Genomic DNA, 16,338 nt, shown 5'->3' with positions numbered 1-16,338 from the left:
TTGTTTTGGTGTTTGTTGTCATAGACACTACTCATGCAGGAATACAGCATTCATTTGACAGCAGACAAAACAATGTCATGATGACGGAAGCTTAAATATGCAAACTATGTCCCTCGGATTGGACAGGCCGGGCTCCAGGCGTTCTGACTTGAATTGTGATTTAAAATATATATATTTTTAGAATATTTTAAACACTAATGTGAGGACTGATTAACGGAATAAATTTAAATTTAATTGCCAGTAGCAATATGCTGATACAAGTGTAAGAAAAATAACCAGCATATCTTTGTGTTACTCAGTGACTTTGATCAGCTGCCTCATAACATCCCTATCAGCGCCGCCATCGCTGATATCGAGGAGAAGAAAGGCTTCATCGACTACTTTGTAAGTTTAAAGTCGACCACAAACTTTTAACTGAGCCCATGGTTTACACAGATAGTGTCATTCACGTCCCTGTTTCTCCTCCAGAGGTTTGTGATTGAGGTGAAGACTAAAGGAGGGAGTAAGTATCTCATCTACAGGAGGTACCGAGAGTTTTTCAACCTCCACCAGATCCTCGAGTCCAAATACGCCCCTGAAGACCCCGAGAGACCCGGTCCCAACACCTGCATCCTGCCCACTCTGCCAGGTGAGCGTGCCTGTCTGTAGCGCTGATAAACTGATAACTGCAGCGGCGTGCAGACACACCACGCCACAATATTCAACACAGTGTCAGATTTCACTATTTCATTACGGCCTGTAGCTCTGAATTTTTTCTTTTCAGATCTGACAGGCAAACTAACTGCAAACACTCACAGTCTCCCAGGTTGCTTTTCCAGCAACATGAATTGTGCCTGAGGCTACCATGCAGGGCTTCAGTGGGTTAAACAAGAACCTCAATCAATTAAACATGTTCCTTAAAAACCCAACTGTGGACTGATGGAGCAAAAGACAAAACTGAAAATAGCTGGTTCTGATTTGTTGCTGTTTTTTAGAGCTCAGCCTCAGGCAGCTGGGGCGGCTCGATCCTGAGCCACATTACCGTCCAGTAAACACTGAAGGGTAACCTCCAGTTTTCAGACAGACAGCAGCACAGTGCAAAGAAATGCAGCCTCCCTCATTTATTTCAGTGATTTCATCAAAGGCTCCATCAAAACGAAAAAGAAAGAAAACTTAGAGTGGCCTGAAAAACCAGTGAAACCTGGTTCTAATTTGGCAGCAACAGGATGTGATGTCATCACGCTCTGTGTTCAATCAGCGTTTTCATCGGGACGTGCAGCGAGACTCAAACCCTTCATTATTTTAATACGGTGTCTTTTTTCAGGCTGAACTCCAGTTAATGTCACTTAACCCCGCCGTTATTCTGATGACTGGTAAAAGTGAGTTAACCTAATTTCGGTTTTAATTAAAGGTCAGTTATTAGTGTGTGACGTGTGTTCAGATGCCGACAGTGCAAAAAAATTCCAATGAATCTATTTGTATTTATTAGTGGTAATTAAAGCAATGGTGAGCGATTGATTGACAGTTTGTCTCTGTCATTGCGCTGCATGTACTGTTCTCCCATATTATTGCACTGCAGAAAATCCTTATGATCTCAATTACAGTATGAGTTATGACAGCTGATGCAGGTTGCATGGTTCATAAATACATAAATAGCACACTGGGAACGGTAGGTTGGATTATTTGTCCTATCATAAACGCTGTGTTGTCAATCGTATTTTACATTTTAAACGACACTATGGGCATCTAACGGCTAAAATAAGCTTAAATATGAGCAGTGAGCCACCGGTGGGCAGGTCAAAGGTCAAAGCAGTAACACTCAGTGACAACAACGTGCTTGAAAAGAAAATAAGAGCTGGAGAACAGAAAGATTGTTGTGTAAGATTATTTTTCTTTAGCAGAGGACAAACATGCCGCTGCTCAGACACCTGACCTGCAGTTTACTGTGATTTTAGGGACTTTCAAGCAAATTGTTTGTCCAGTGCTTCTCTCATATCTCTCTCTCTCTCTGTATAATTATGTTGTATTAATCATTCCAATGTTTTACCATAATGTAAAGATTCATTATAATAATAATAACAACAATAATAATAATAATCATGGTTGCTTTCTTTGGGTTTAGTTTAGTGAGAATAGACGAGTCAGCGAGGCTACTGTAATTTCCAGTTCCACGGGGATGGCGCTGATTGTGCTGTGTCGGGGTTCTGCTGCTCATCCAACACGAAGGAAACACAACTTTTACTGCATAATTTCCGCCGTGTCATCGTGTAACCTTCACATGCAAAACTCGTTCTGCTCTGCTTCATGCATATGGAGAGGAACAGTCTGGGTCTGTGGTGACAGCTGGCTGAACCCCCCCCCCCCCCCCCCCCCGTGCCTGGAAGAACTGAAACACATGTGTGCGTAGTATTAAAAGCATCTAGAGTCTGCTGCATGTGTTGGACACAGAGTTAGTCATGTCAGATATCTTAAAACCAAAGTTACATCCCTCCAGTTTGGTCCCTCCTGTAAGTATTCAGGAGGATCTAGGCGCGATGGGATTACTTGATGATTAAAAAACACATTAGTTGTGAATACAATCAGTTTAATACTATAATTGCCGATGTAGCCCTTACAGATTTGATTACAATTTAGCTCAAGTTTGTTGTTGTGCATCACTTCCCCATAAATCCAATTCTATTCAAGCCGCAAGGGCATAGTGACGGCAAATTTTAGGAACATGTCGCTGCATAATAATGTGAAGCTTAAGGACCGAAAATGCTGCGTTTGCAACTCTGGTTCTCCAGTGAGATATTTGCCATCCGAAGAGTAACATCTTAATATTTTATAAATTCACAATTGTTGTTGCTCCGTTATGCATATTGAGTATTTTTTTTTTTACATCTTTACAAATTCAGAAACTTCCTTCCGTCAAACTCAGTGAACCTGTCTCCTTGTAAGGTGAAAACATTTTGGAATAAAACTCTTAAAGCGTCATGTCATGTCGTTGACGATTAATATCCTACAAGGTCCGTTTAAAAAGCCTTATATCAGAAGATTGTAATAAGTGAGAATAATCAACAGTGAACGCCATTCAGAATAGTGAGAGAGGAGCAGATGCGTGCGAGGACAGATGAATGCCGCGGGGAAAACACATTCAAAATGATAAGAGAAAACATGCACATGGAGTAACCGGCGACATCCTGTCCTTCGGACTGGGAGATGTAGTGAGGTGCATGTGGTCAGCGAGGCAGATCTTCTACCTCCTGAGTCACGGCTGCCTCAGTAGCTGCAACTTGATACCGAGGTTCGGTGATTTCCTTCCTGAAAATCCAGCCACACCGCAGATGAAACGTATCTCGGCTGCCGTTAGATGATGTATCGTTCTCCAAGCACCTGCGTAGAGTTCGCACCTATACACCCACAGTAGATATTTGTCTGTCGGCCCTGATCTCGGGGTGGTGTTTGATTTTGGGAGGGAGATTATATATCCTAGTGTTCCCGTGGAAATCTCTTCTGCAGGACGCTCTATCGCTCAGCTTGGCAGCTCATCTTTTATCCTCTGCTGCCTTCGCATGCAAAGATGCTTGTTGCTGAGCCGTGAACCTGCTTCTGTTGGGAGGTTTCTTCCTGGTAAAAGGGAGTTTTTCCTCCCTTGACTTTACCCTGTGAAGTGCCACCAGATAATGTTTATTATGATTTGGAGATATACAATAGAAACTGATTTGCTGCTGGTGATTCCTCTCAGTCGGTGTACAGGCTCAAATACGTGCGAACAACATGAAAGTTTGATTGAGTATTTTTTCGACTGGTCACAAACCATCTTACAGAAGTTGAAGTATTTCCAACACCACAGTGGCCCGGCCAACATAATGGAGTCATCATCAGGATGACTCCAGTGTTTCTGCTGTGTTTCACTTTCTATTCACGGCCATGACTTAATGATTCAACTCTGGGTCACACTCAGTCTCTAATGACTCTGATCCGCACAGGGATGCCTGAAGATTGAAAGGCAAGGAAATTCGATGAGAGTGGTGCAGTCTTCGCTGACACCCACAGGTAAAGTTTCTCACTTCCTGTTGGCTGCTAAAGCCAGTGGAAACATCCGTGTGGTATAAAGTTGTAAGATGACAAAGACAAAGAGTCGAGTTGCATAAAGAGAAATAAGAATGAGAAAGAGACAATGAGGAAATAAAACCAACGGAGAATGTCTGGATATTTAATAGTCTAAGGTCCAGGGAAGAGAAGTCATTGGTCCATTCAGATGAGCTGTTGTTAAAGGAGATTAAGCGGCGGGAGGAAGCGTCTGGACCGACCACAATCATTGGCCGTGCTGCTGTGTGTCTGTGTTTGTCCTCTTGTCCTCATCTGCTCGGTGGCTCCAGTTTTATTCTGCAGCTCGTTGTTTTCCCATAAGTCCGTCTGTCTGGGAGCCGCCGTCAGTGTCCGTATCGATTATCGGAGGCTGGAAACCAACATCACCAATAAATTGAATGGGGTGGCTCGGGCCATTGGTTTGGGAGAGATGAGGACAGAGAGCGAGGTCTGTGTGTGTGTGTGTGTATGTGTGTGTGTGTGTAGATTACATATAAATGGATAATCAGACTGCACTGTAATCACACTCAAGTCACAGCGAGATGTATTTCTCTTTCTATCCTGACTCACGGCTTTAGTTTAGTTTAGCTGTCAACGTTTGACTCGTGTTTAACAAATGAAACGTATATTTGGTTTAAAGGTTAAAAGACACATTTACATTCACATTCAAGTTAATTTCTGCATCTCTGCATTAGAAACAAAATAATTAGTCATGTTACAGATACAGTAAAAAAAAAAAAAAAAAGCTAAACGCTAACCTCAGCATGCAAATACAAACACAACAACAATGCTAACATGCTGTTGTGCAGCAGCTTTCGTGCTTACCAAGTTCATCATCTCCGTGCTGTGCGTTAGTATGCTAACGTTTGCTAATTAGCAAATAACAGCTGAGGCCGATGGGAATGTCGTCAGTAATTTAAGTATCTGGACATAAACCTGAGTGTGGGACAAAGTTAAATGAAGACCTGCTGGTGGCGCTAGGTGAAAACTCGGGAGATGACTTAAGTTATTATTTAAGTTATCATAGTTATTATAATGTTTGCCAGACAGTCTGTACAGTAGATGTTACTCACTGTCTGATCTGCAGGCGGCTCTGGAGGAAAACAGTCAGGGAATCACCAAATTCTCCTCATGAACCTCCTTAGTTTGGATTCATTAAGCCGACGTTAGCAGCCAGTGGACAGTATTACTGATCTTTCTAGAGTTACATTTTCAGAGGAGCCTCGTCTGTCTTATCTTCATGGTGCACCTGTGGTGTTGCTTCTGGCTGCCAGAGCTGGATCCGATCCGATCCATTAACACAAGGCCTCTGCTGTTCTCTGATGGCTTCACTCTTTCCTCTGCTGCTGTCTGGCCTGCCCTAAGTGTCTCCTCCTGCCTTTGATGTTTACTGTATTTGCTGTGTGCCAGGCAGTGGAGGGGGGGGGGGGGCACGGGGGGGGGGGGGGGCACAGGTACAAATGATTCTTTTATTCTGGGCATTGGCTTTAACCTGCTTAGAGCACTGGCAGAGCGGAGGTCTGTCTCAAAGAGTGTGTGTGTGTGTGTGTGTGTGTGTGTGTGTGTGTGTGAGAGCCACTGGGAGTGGAAGTGCATTTGAAAGTGAAGGTCAAAATCAAATGTAAAGCAAGTATTAAAAGATTTTGAGCTGTTTGTCCACATCAAAATGTATCTATGTATCTGTAATGGCAAAAACAAACAAACAACAGTTTACAGGTTATATCATAGTTTACCAATGAATTTACTTAAAATCTTCCAATTATTGCCGTTGATGCTTGAGTAAATATTGTTGCTGACATGTGACATTGATGTCAAGCTAATGCCTAAACTATATATAAAAAAATTAAAAGAGAAATACATGAAAACTGTGATATTAGTGATTCTTTATTGTGAAATCGTTAACATAAATTCTTCATCTGATTTAAGGCTGTATCTCTCATTGTCACTTGCTATATTGGGAAAGTTCTACTTTCCAACAAACTCTGATTTAGCATCTGCCACTGAGGGAGTCTGCTGGATAATATTAGATCTGATGGGTTTAATTGCACTGCCAGATCTCATCAGGATGGAAGGGGAATAAGAAAGACGGGAGGGAGGAGGAAGACGGAGGGGAGGATGGGGTGATGGGTAGGAGCAGGAGAAAAAAAAATAATTGAAAAGGATGTAGGTCTGTTTGGTCAAATTTGAGCAGTTTTGATTAATGAGAGCTACATGATGGAGAATATTTTAATAACAGAATCACACATTTGTTTCTTCCTTTTTTTGTTTTGTTTTTATTGCTAATTTCAATCTTTCTATTTAATGTTTTCTTTATCTGATTACGTCTTTTTCTTCAGTCACACGAACATTGTGTGGGCTAAATTCATCACAGATCTTTCAATATAAAACAAAAATAGAAACTATTAGATTCAAGGTCAAAAGAACATTTATTCAGTGAGGCCCCAGGAGACGGAGAGGTGAGTGAATGATTCATCACTAAGCGAGTAAAGGAGTGAATTTGTGTCTGCGAGTGATTGAGTGAGTTATCGTGCTCAAGAGTGAATGAGGTGAGAGAAATTGAGGGAAGAGAGAGGGCTGAATATTGTGGCTGAGGGTCATTAGGACTGTGCTAAATCTGATTTAACAGCACTGTTAGATGGCTTTGGATGAACTGTTGAGGGCCCTGATTTAGAGCCCGAGAAATCTGTGCTGTGCCTCATCAGGGACTTGGTGTGATATCGAGGATGAAGGGTAATACGATATGTTTCAGGAACCATCCTGAAGGAGTATTTGTCTAGTTAGGGGGAAAAAAATAAATGTAACTTCTGCTTAAAATCTGCCAGTAACTACACATTCTGCTGTGATACATCGTGGTTTTGCAGAAATTGAACAAGTGAACTGACGCCGGGGGCCAGATGCATAAATGTGGAGATGCAAGACTAGAAGTTTACATACATACTCTTCTCATCAGATTTACAAAACGCTGCATATATATATATATATATATATATATATATATGGTTCTGTTTTAAAATCTCACTTGCATGGGCGCTAACAATTCTTAACGTCCTCTAACACGGTCACTGCTGCAGTATTTACATCAAATACAGTGTCAGTAATTCATTAAGTCATCACACGTGTAACTGAGGACAATCTTTAGCTTAGATCTTGAATAAATACCGAGGGAAATGACAAAACTGTTGGAGAACAACAAAAGCAAAAGAAAGTGACAAGAAAAAGAAATAAGAATAAAAATGAACAAACAAGTCATAAAAATAAAGTAGATTTAAAATGATTTAAAGGTGACCTGTGGAGTTTTTCTGTAAAAACAAACGCATTGTGTATATTCTTGAAGGCTAACAAATGTGTCGCAGACTTTTCTTTCCTCGTAAGGCGTTTGCAGAGAAGATTTTCTTCTTTAAAATTTGAAAATTGTGCGCACCATGTTTGTGCTCGCTAGCGGAGTTATTCATCATTCCCTTTGTCGCCACATTGCTAAGTTTCTCGGTGCATTAGCGACTCCGTCAATCAGCTGAGTAGAATGTATATTGCATCGCCCTCGTGCATGTGTGTCCCTGTGCAAGTGTCAAAAACTCCACAGGGTATCTTTACATTTTCTTGGTGTGTAGACTCCAAAAACTGACTCATTTTCTGCTTTGATTTTTACCACTAGACACTGAGCCGGCTCTAGAGAAAACGTCTTTTCGCCTGGTCCTAAGTGCAGTGTGTGTGAGGTTTACACATTCTGCATGTTTTTCCTCCACAAATATTTATGTTTATGTGTGGGAGATGATGTAGGCCTTGATTATACATTATACATTGATTAAAACTCTTGACTGACTCAGTGATTTCATCCCTGCGCCTTTTTTTGTCTTCTTCTTTGTGAACATGTCTCTCTTCAGGAAAAGTCTTCATCGGCAACAAGCAGGAGATTGCAGAAAGCAGAATCCCTGAACTCAACACGTACATGAAGGTAATCGCATTTCATTTTGTGCACAGCGCAGACTTCAATTTTGCACAAAGGAAAGAATTGTTGGCATGCTCGGCATCTTCTGCAGTGTGCAGTAGCCTACAACTTGGTGGGCTGAATGATGCTGTAGGTGGATAAGCACTGACTCGGATATTTCAGCAGTAGTTTGCCGATCGAGCTCAACACGTAGGCGTTGCTGCTCTCTTCTCTTTGCTCTGCCCTGTGCCCACATCACGTCTGACTGACTGTAGTTGTGGGACTTTTGACATGTTTCAGCGTTGCTCCATCGCTAAAAACACGATCAGGTTCTCTTTCTCCCACTCACTCACTTCTCTTTTCTGCTTTACTCTCTTTTGCTGCAACCTACGTGATTCTCACTTTGCCACACTCTCTCGCCTTCGCTCGCCTTGCACTTGTAATCTTTCTCGCTTCATCTCCTCTCGTTTCATCCGCTCCTTCCACCCAGCTCGCTCAAATCTCCCACCGCCCGACTTCTCCTTCTCCTCTTCCATCAAACTCCCACTCTCCTTACACCTCTCTTGTATCTCCGCTTACCTCTACCCGTCCACCCTGATCTACCTTTTCTCCCATCTGTCCTTCATCTACACCTTTCTCACACATCTTCATCTGCATCTTTCATCCCATCCCTTTTGACTCCGTCCGTCCCTCCCTTCCTTGTGATCCAACCCCTTTCCAGCTCTGTTGCCTCATTCTCCCTCTCTCTCTCTCTCTCTCTCTCTCTCTCTCTCTCTCTCTCTCTCTCTCTCTCTCTCGCTCTCTTCTCTCCCAGAGGTTGCTGGGTCTGCCAACATGGTTCCTGCTCGATGAGGCTCTCAGGATGTTTTTCTACCAGACGGAGCAAGACAGCCAGCACCTACCGCGAGCCCTCAGGCGTCTCCGCCCACCTACCCGAAAAGTGTAAGCGCATCTTGCTCACAAGTGCAAAACGGAGGCTGACTGGTAGTAATGCTAAACAGTTAGCTGAACTCCAGATGTGACATGAATCCGTAAACTGTGACTGTGAGACGCCTTGGCAGCCAATGTTTTTTTTTTTTTTTTTTTTTTTAATCAGAGCTTCATATCAGAAGAGACAATACTCCAATTATACAAAGTGTTGGAGGGTGCAGAGGTGACAGCCTTGGTGAATTGGGTTTGAAGCTGAAGTACCTGCTATTAATGAAGAAGCAGGTTGTTTGTACCACAAGTTAATTTGCATAAATCTCTTTCTGAATAATAAATCATGTAGGGGTCTTAGTGAAAGAAGCTGAGGCCTTCCAATTTGACCTCTGTGAAAAATCTGAGACATTTTGGTCACTAAGAGGGGAAACTGCCTCCTTTATTGTTTAGAAGTGACCATGATTAGGATCAATCTTGAGCCATTAGCCTTTTTAGAGCAGCTTTTTTCTGAAATAATTATGTTTCAATGTGAAGGTAGATGGAGCAGATGGGGTGCAGGTTGGATGTGAAGGCCGATGGAAGGAGGGAAAAGACGTGAATGAATTTCCCCCGAAAACATAAAACCTGGAAGTTCTGGAAGAAAACCCCACATAAGCACACGCATACGAATTAGCAACATGTTAAAATGTTAGCTGTGTTGACGTTGTTCGAAAATGTGGTTTTATTTTTAACTATGGCTTCGATGACTCAATGATCACTGACTCATAAATTACTGTAATTTTATGATACAGCTAATCTATAATACATGCATTTTACTTCATAATTAACTCCTTACTGCCTCTCGACTTCCCAGCTGTCAATCCAAACAGATGTGTGTGTGAGTGACAATAAGTACTGGAGGTTAGCATTTTGCTCAAGAGCACTTTGACAGGAAGCTTTTGAAGGAAAGTGAGCTGCTGAAACACCGAACACACGAACATCTGGATGTCTTCAAACACAAGGACACTCAGAGAAATGTTTAAGCAACAATTACCATCTCACTTGAAATGTGTTTGATTGGTTATATAAGAGAGACCTACAGTACATCATCCTGACAGAAGTGGTGCTCTGCATGAACAAAGCCAAAGCTCGTTCACCTTGACTCCCACTCATCGGGATTCTTCCCGGTTCCAAGCTCTCGTCCCCTCCATCCTCCAGCTCATGACCAGGACATTGCTCAAAATTCACCATATTTATGAGGGTTTTAAAGTGGTTTAATGCCTTTCTGAGGGGTCAATGAGCGAGTAGCACGTAGCTTCATCAAGTATTTTAATGCCAGGGTTTGTATAGCAAATGATTGTACAGTTAGATTATGTTTGGAAAAGGCTCTGCTCTTTGAGGGGGGGATAAAGACTCTACTGGGAGAAGTAATCCTCCAAAACAAACACATCTATCAGCATCAGCTCTCATTCACAAAGCTGAGCTTAAAAGTGGTGGAAGTTCCTGCTGCAGTAAACTACATCGGCATGGAGGTCTCAGTTTATAATGACTGTAAACCTGCATGAATATGATTGGACTTCATTAGTCAGCTGGTAACCAAGCAGCCAATGAATGAGCCACTGCTTAGGCATGAATAAAGTGGCTGATTCCAATCAGGTAATGCAAGTGAATGCAACTAACACAGCGCTCCGTAAGTCTTTTATCAGAACAAGTGACCTATGTAAGATATACTTTTGAAATAGGTGTAGAAGATTTATATTTTTAGTTACAGTCAAACCACGTGTCTGATTAATGAGAGCATCAGTGGCCTGGAAACTAAGTGGATGCACTAAATATAATGATGGATATAAAGCCAGAGAAAGTTTTATATCTATTTCAGTAAGTCAATACATATTCATTTGCAGATATTTTCAATACATACATTCATGAAAACTTAGATGATGGATGGATCTATGAGACACGTCTAGAGAGTTGCCATCTATCTTGTGTTTGTCATAGTAAAACCGGGGCCTAAAATACAGAACCATTACCCTCTAGCCCAGTGACAGGTGATACAGCTGTGCAACAAGACATAAATATTTTACATCAAATCAAAGCGAGGCTGTCCTGAGTTATGATGCCCCGGTTTGGGAAAGAAGTGCTGCCTGGGCTCCTCCTGTCTTATCCTTACACTCTCTCTGTCGCAGTCGTAAAAGGATGGAGCTAAGTAGCGAGGAGAGTGGTGGAGGTGAAGTTACATAAATTTGGCAGAGAAAAATCCACAGAGACTTTTTTACGGTCTACTTCCTCGTTCATAACAGCCACTGGGGCATCTGATTGGCCCATTCCCCTGTGGTCAGGTTACACCAGTAGGAGATGTGGTAAAAGAGAACTCTTTTAACAGGAAATGATGCAAAGGGAGAATCTCATTACTTCCTCTGCTCTTGCATCAAGCCTGCCTTTATTTATACGGACATAAGATCAGTTTTTTGGCATATGAATTGTACAAGGAACATTGCTATTTCCTCTTTCGAATGTTGCTTCACATTTGATTCTCTCATTGTCCTAGAAAACCAGTTGCATTTTGTCTCATAGGTACAATACGTTACAGTAAACACCATGTTTTTTTATGATGAGGTTTTTTTTAAGAAGCGTTTCCTCTAAACTTTGAACTTCTGGCTGTTTTTTCTTGCTATTAGGAGTTTTATTATTCCATACTTTTTACAAAGGGCTCTTACATTTTTTTGTGTGTATTTTGTGTTCGTGCATTGGAAAAATAACACTGATTAAACTTAAGTATAGTATCTCATAACAACCCTGTCTTCTAGAATTTACGTTCATATACATGTTCATGTACAACGAAAGGTTTTTTTTTAATGGATGAAGCGCTACATTTTTTGATAGCAGTCGTCAGGAGAAGGTTTCGCATCGTACAAAGTGCACAACTGTCACACCAGAGGCTGCGGTTCACACACACCCTCCTGTCTGTGGTTGGGTTTAGGCAACAAGAGCATTGTTGGTTAAGATTAGGGGAAAGATTGTGTTTTCTGGATCAAAGTTTAAACTGACTGACAGACTGACATTAGCATCTCCTCAGCCGTGGCTAGCATGACTAAAATACACAGATTAACTCTGACAGGAGCTGTAATTTACAGAAAAAATTTCAGACATCTAAAAGCCTTAAATTGTCCAATTTATGTCGCTTCAAGGGATTAATGCGTCTGTCGCACCTGCAGACAATGTTCACTTAAATGAGAAATCTTGTCTTTGTCTCTGTTTGTCTTTTAGGAAGACAGTCAAACCAAAGATGGACCTCTTCTCCTCCCCCAGGGCGGAGGTATGTGTAGTTCAATTTTTTGTTGTTGTTGTAGTTGTTGCTTTGGTTACAATCTCCATGGCGACCCACAGAGTAACAACTTCCTTGTGAAAAACCACACAGATTGGACTACATCATCCTGAGAAATACGTGTCAGCACCCTCGGTGTGTGACTGCATGTCATGACACACACACACACACACACACACACACACACACATACATACACACACACACACACACACACACACACACAGACACACACACACACACACACATACAAACACACTGTCCACGACTGCATTATTTTGTCGGTACTTTAAAACTCACACGAAAAACAAAAACAATATTCACAAACTCATGGGACAAATCAATGAGCACGTTTTCATTCGTCAAATTCTGTGCCACACTTTTCCTCCTCCCTCTTGCCTGTGACCCCGTTGACCTCATCAATGGTTCCCGCCTCGCTTCCCTTCCTTTAATAATTTCTGTATCCATCTTTCCTTTCATATTATCCTCCCTCTCCCTCCTTGCTCCCCCCTTATCCTCCTTTCCCCACCCCTCGCTCCCCTTAAACAACCCTTAAGTTTGTCCTTGTTTCCCTTTCCTCTCCCTCTGCGTCTGTCCAAGGTTGTGACCATCTCTCATCCCTCTCTCCCCTCCTCCTCCTTCGCATCCTCTCATTTTTATTCCATTCACACGCTCCTCTCCTTAATAAAAGGAAAAAAGAAACAGTTTGTGTGTCTCTGTGAGGTTTTCTAGCTGGTGTGGTTCAGGTCCAGGAGAGGGAATACAGTGAGGTCAAAGGTTGAAGTGGTAATGACTTGCCAATTAAACTCTCCAAGGAGCCAATAAAAGGTGTTTGTTTTTTGTGTGGTCAGCACAAGCCTTGACTCACCTTTTAACACACACACGCATACGGTTGTACTTGTACTATACTTGTGAGGACTCTTCTTGACATAACTACCTATTTTTAACCATCGCAGCTAAATACTTAACCCCCGACCCCAAACCCTGCACCTTCAAACAGCCCATTGAAGGCGTGAATAACATCCAAAATGTCCTCACTCTTAAGGTCTGAAACTCAAATTGGTCTTCACAAAAACAGAAGTACAAGAGCACAAACATGTAACCTTGAGAGGCAGCTGGATTTCTTACAAGTGAGAATCCATCTTGCCGAGCTCCAAGCTATTCGCTTGTGGCTAACAGGAATTAGGTGGTGAGACGACGGCGAGAAGTGACTGTTCGTTTGTAACAATGGCGGCTCCTAAAGAGATCAGTGTAGATGCTGCTATAGCATCAGTTATGTCAGAACTGGAGAGGAAAGAACGACACAGAAGGCTTCTCTCGATGGGAAAGATGTTTTCGCTTTTCTCCTGATAAAATTTGATTTAGAGTTTGATTCTCCGGTGGTTGTGATGAAAATGGGAAGGATGCAGAATCTGAAACAATTAACTGATTAATTGAGATATTAACCATCAGATTAATCGATGATGAGACTCTAACTCATACTGTATTGGCAGTTTATAAAGCTCATTTTAGGGAAGATTGTGTGTGTGTTTGTGTGTGTGTGTGTGTGTTTGTGTGTTTGTGTGTGTGTGTGTGTGTGTGTGTGTGTGTGTGTGATGCAGCTTTGCTCAGTTTTGTAAGTGACTCTGTCTCCAGTGAGTACAAGCTATAATGTGAGCACATGTCTGCAGGTGATGTGTGTGTGTTTCTGCAGCTCACGAACTCTTGCGCTTTATCCCTTTGCAAAAGTGTTTAACTTGTGTTTTAACCTCTCGCTCTACACAGAAAAACAGTAAACTGCAACAAACACAGCGTATCGCTCCCCGCACACTCCACTGGTCTCTTGATTGCCAAACTAAGAGCAACAACTCCATTTTACTCTGTCCTCGCTCTCTCTCTCTCTCTCTCTCTCTCTCTCTCTCTGCCTCCCCTCTCTCCCACACAAAAGTAAAACACTGGTGTACTCTACTCACGAAGCTGCCAGCCTACTCACCATTTATTTTAGCTCTTTCTCTCTGGGAAAAATGAGCGCTCCTCTGTGTGTTTGTGTATGTCCTGCTGTGTGTTTTTCCAGCACAGGAAAAGTGGCTGTTAAACTCTGTACAAACAATGATCAATGGCTGGTCTGAGCCTGATGGATAAGAGGAGAGCGCAGGCATTTGTCACAGTAGAGCTGGTGCAAGCGTTAGCGTTTACGCTACGACACTTCATTCCACTCCACTTAGTATTAGCTCAGGCTTAGCCCCACGCAGCGCGATGAGTAATTGTTGGCGGTGGCGCTATGAGCTTCAAACAAGGTCAATGGGACAGGCTGCTCTTGGTGAACATGAGCTTTTAACGATACACAAGCTTGAGGGTAGTTTGTCTGATGTGAAAAATTGGGGAGAGAAAGACTGAAGACTCAGGAACAGACAAAGGAGAGAAAATTAGGTGACAGGATGTTAGAGAGGTGAAAAGATGGAGCGCAAAAATGAGAGACGAACACCCATAGAATTAGAAAATTAAAAATCAAGCAGGTCCTGAACCGACTGAGGCTCAGCTCTTCTTTTGCAGTGAGAGCCATTAAAGCAGAAATTAGATCCTATTTTAGATAAAGACCTACCTGTGAAAAAAAAAAGCAGATATGCAGGTTCGCTTAGTAAATCTCCTCACCAGGAAGGATTATGACCGTACTTCTACTACTTTCACTGTATTATGAAGTGAAATTGTGCAGTAGACGGTTCATTATATGGATGTGAGCCATTATGACGACGTAACTGTAGATTCAGCAGGGTGGATACTGGAGGTGTATTCGAGACCAGCAGTGTCGGTGGATGTGTTTACACATTGAGTCTGAACAATATAAAGTGCAAGGTGATGAAATTGATGTCATGAGATTACATAAGTTTTAATGTTTGTTTCTCTTTCTTTCATTCTTTTCTTCCTCTACTGTATTTTTAAAGAAACACTTAATCATTTGATTCATAATTCTAATGTAAAAGGGAAAAACACACAGAGAATAATGACCCAACTCTGCAGCTCTACAGAGCTTTGTAGCCTCCTTTGGTCTCACAGCACATTTATTATATGGTTCAGTCTTATTACTCTCATCAGACCTGTTTCCAGCAGCAGCAGCAGCAGCAGCAGCAGACAGGTGTTTTCAGCTGAACCCATTAAACCCACTCTCCCCTACCTGCCCATCACCAAGCAGCAGAGAGACACATTTAGCAGGTAGCCAGTGAAAAAAAAAGTGAAGCATCTAGCAGCGTAAGAGCCAGATATTTTCCACAGTTAGCGGAGAGCAAAACTGAGCACTTAATTTTGTCAGGAACTTTTTTTAAAAGCATTGTACAGTAATTGTCGCTTCATGTCTGCCAGATGGGTTAAAGGGACTGATTGTTGCCAAATAATCAATTGGTGAAGCTTGAAATTTGCCAAAGAAATGGAAAACGAGGTAGTAATACAAGTGTTTTAACTGCTTTCACCAAGAAATAACCTCCATTTAACTGCATGAATCAGGTTTATCTTATGTAGTGTTATGAAATGCACCCTCTGATGTTTTCATCTAACTAACATTCATGCAAAATGTCCATGATTTGAAGGCAGGTTTTGAAATCAAATACCTAGATAAGAACATGGGATTTTGCTAATGCCCAAATACATCCTGCTTTGTGTGACAGCCGAAAAGCAGGAGTGACCTCCACAGATATATACGCACAACCTCTGCTCATTCTTCTATAAATATACATGCATATCCTCCTATGATCCTTCACTCCAGGCCCTCAAGGAAGTGGGCCATCTACTTAAAAAAATACACTTTCATTAAACGTCAGGGAGAGAGGAAAAAAAAAAACTCAATTCTCATCTCCTCCTCCCTATTGCCAGACTAACGAGCTGAAGGTTTAACAAGCTCATTAAGGCGGGGTCGGCGCGAGTCTAATTGTACCAGATGATTGCTCCTGTGGCTGGATGAACCCAAGGGCTGTGTGGCTACATTTAGAGACCAGCTCTTCTCTGGGCGCCCAAGTGCCTGCCCTGGATAAACTACAGCGTATATATATAGTTAGAGGAGACAGAACGGTCTCTTTGTTTGCTTAGCATGGCTGGTCAGATTACAAAAACGTAATTGAGGCTATTGCATTTCAAACATTACAGAAGACAGATTTGTAGGGATGCT

The 16,338-nt window shown here is 42.0% G+C and overlaps 2 protein-coding genes across 2 annotated transcripts in view; one reads left to right on the top strand and one right to left on the bottom strand.

The window, feature by feature from the left end:
- The window catches only part of ncf4 (neutrophil cytosolic factor 4), a 28,580-nt gene that overhangs the window by 536 nt on the left and 11,706 nt on the right, over positions 1 to 16,338 (top strand). The window contains exons 2-6 of the mRNA XM_023431203.2: positions 300 to 384; positions 469 to 628; positions 7,935 to 8,005; positions 8,793 to 8,920; positions 12,146 to 12,194. Coding sequence (XP_023286971.1) covers positions 300 to 384; positions 469 to 628; positions 7,935 to 8,005; positions 8,793 to 8,920; positions 12,146 to 12,194 — 493 coding nt within the window. The remainder of the gene's footprint in view (positions 1 to 299; positions 385 to 468; positions 629 to 7,934; positions 8,006 to 8,792; positions 8,921 to 12,145; positions 12,195 to 16,338) is intronic.
- pvalb7 (parvalbumin 7) overlaps positions 1 to 16,338 on the bottom strand; it is a 36,052-nt gene that overhangs the window by 15,297 nt on the left and 4,417 nt on the right. The window lies entirely within an intron of this gene.

The sequence above is a fragment of the Seriola lalandi genome, unplaced genomic scaffold (genome assembly GCF_002814215.2).
Source record: "Seriola lalandi dorsalis isolate HSWRI2012SDOR001 ecotype SW California unplaced genomic scaffold, Sedor1 jcf7180002054918, whole genome shotgun sequence".
Lineage (NCBI taxonomy): Eukaryota > Metazoa > Chordata > Actinopteri > Carangiformes > Carangidae > Seriola > Seriola lalandi.
Note: the sequence above shows the minus strand (reverse complement) of the source record. Positions and strands in the feature narration are given on the sequence as shown.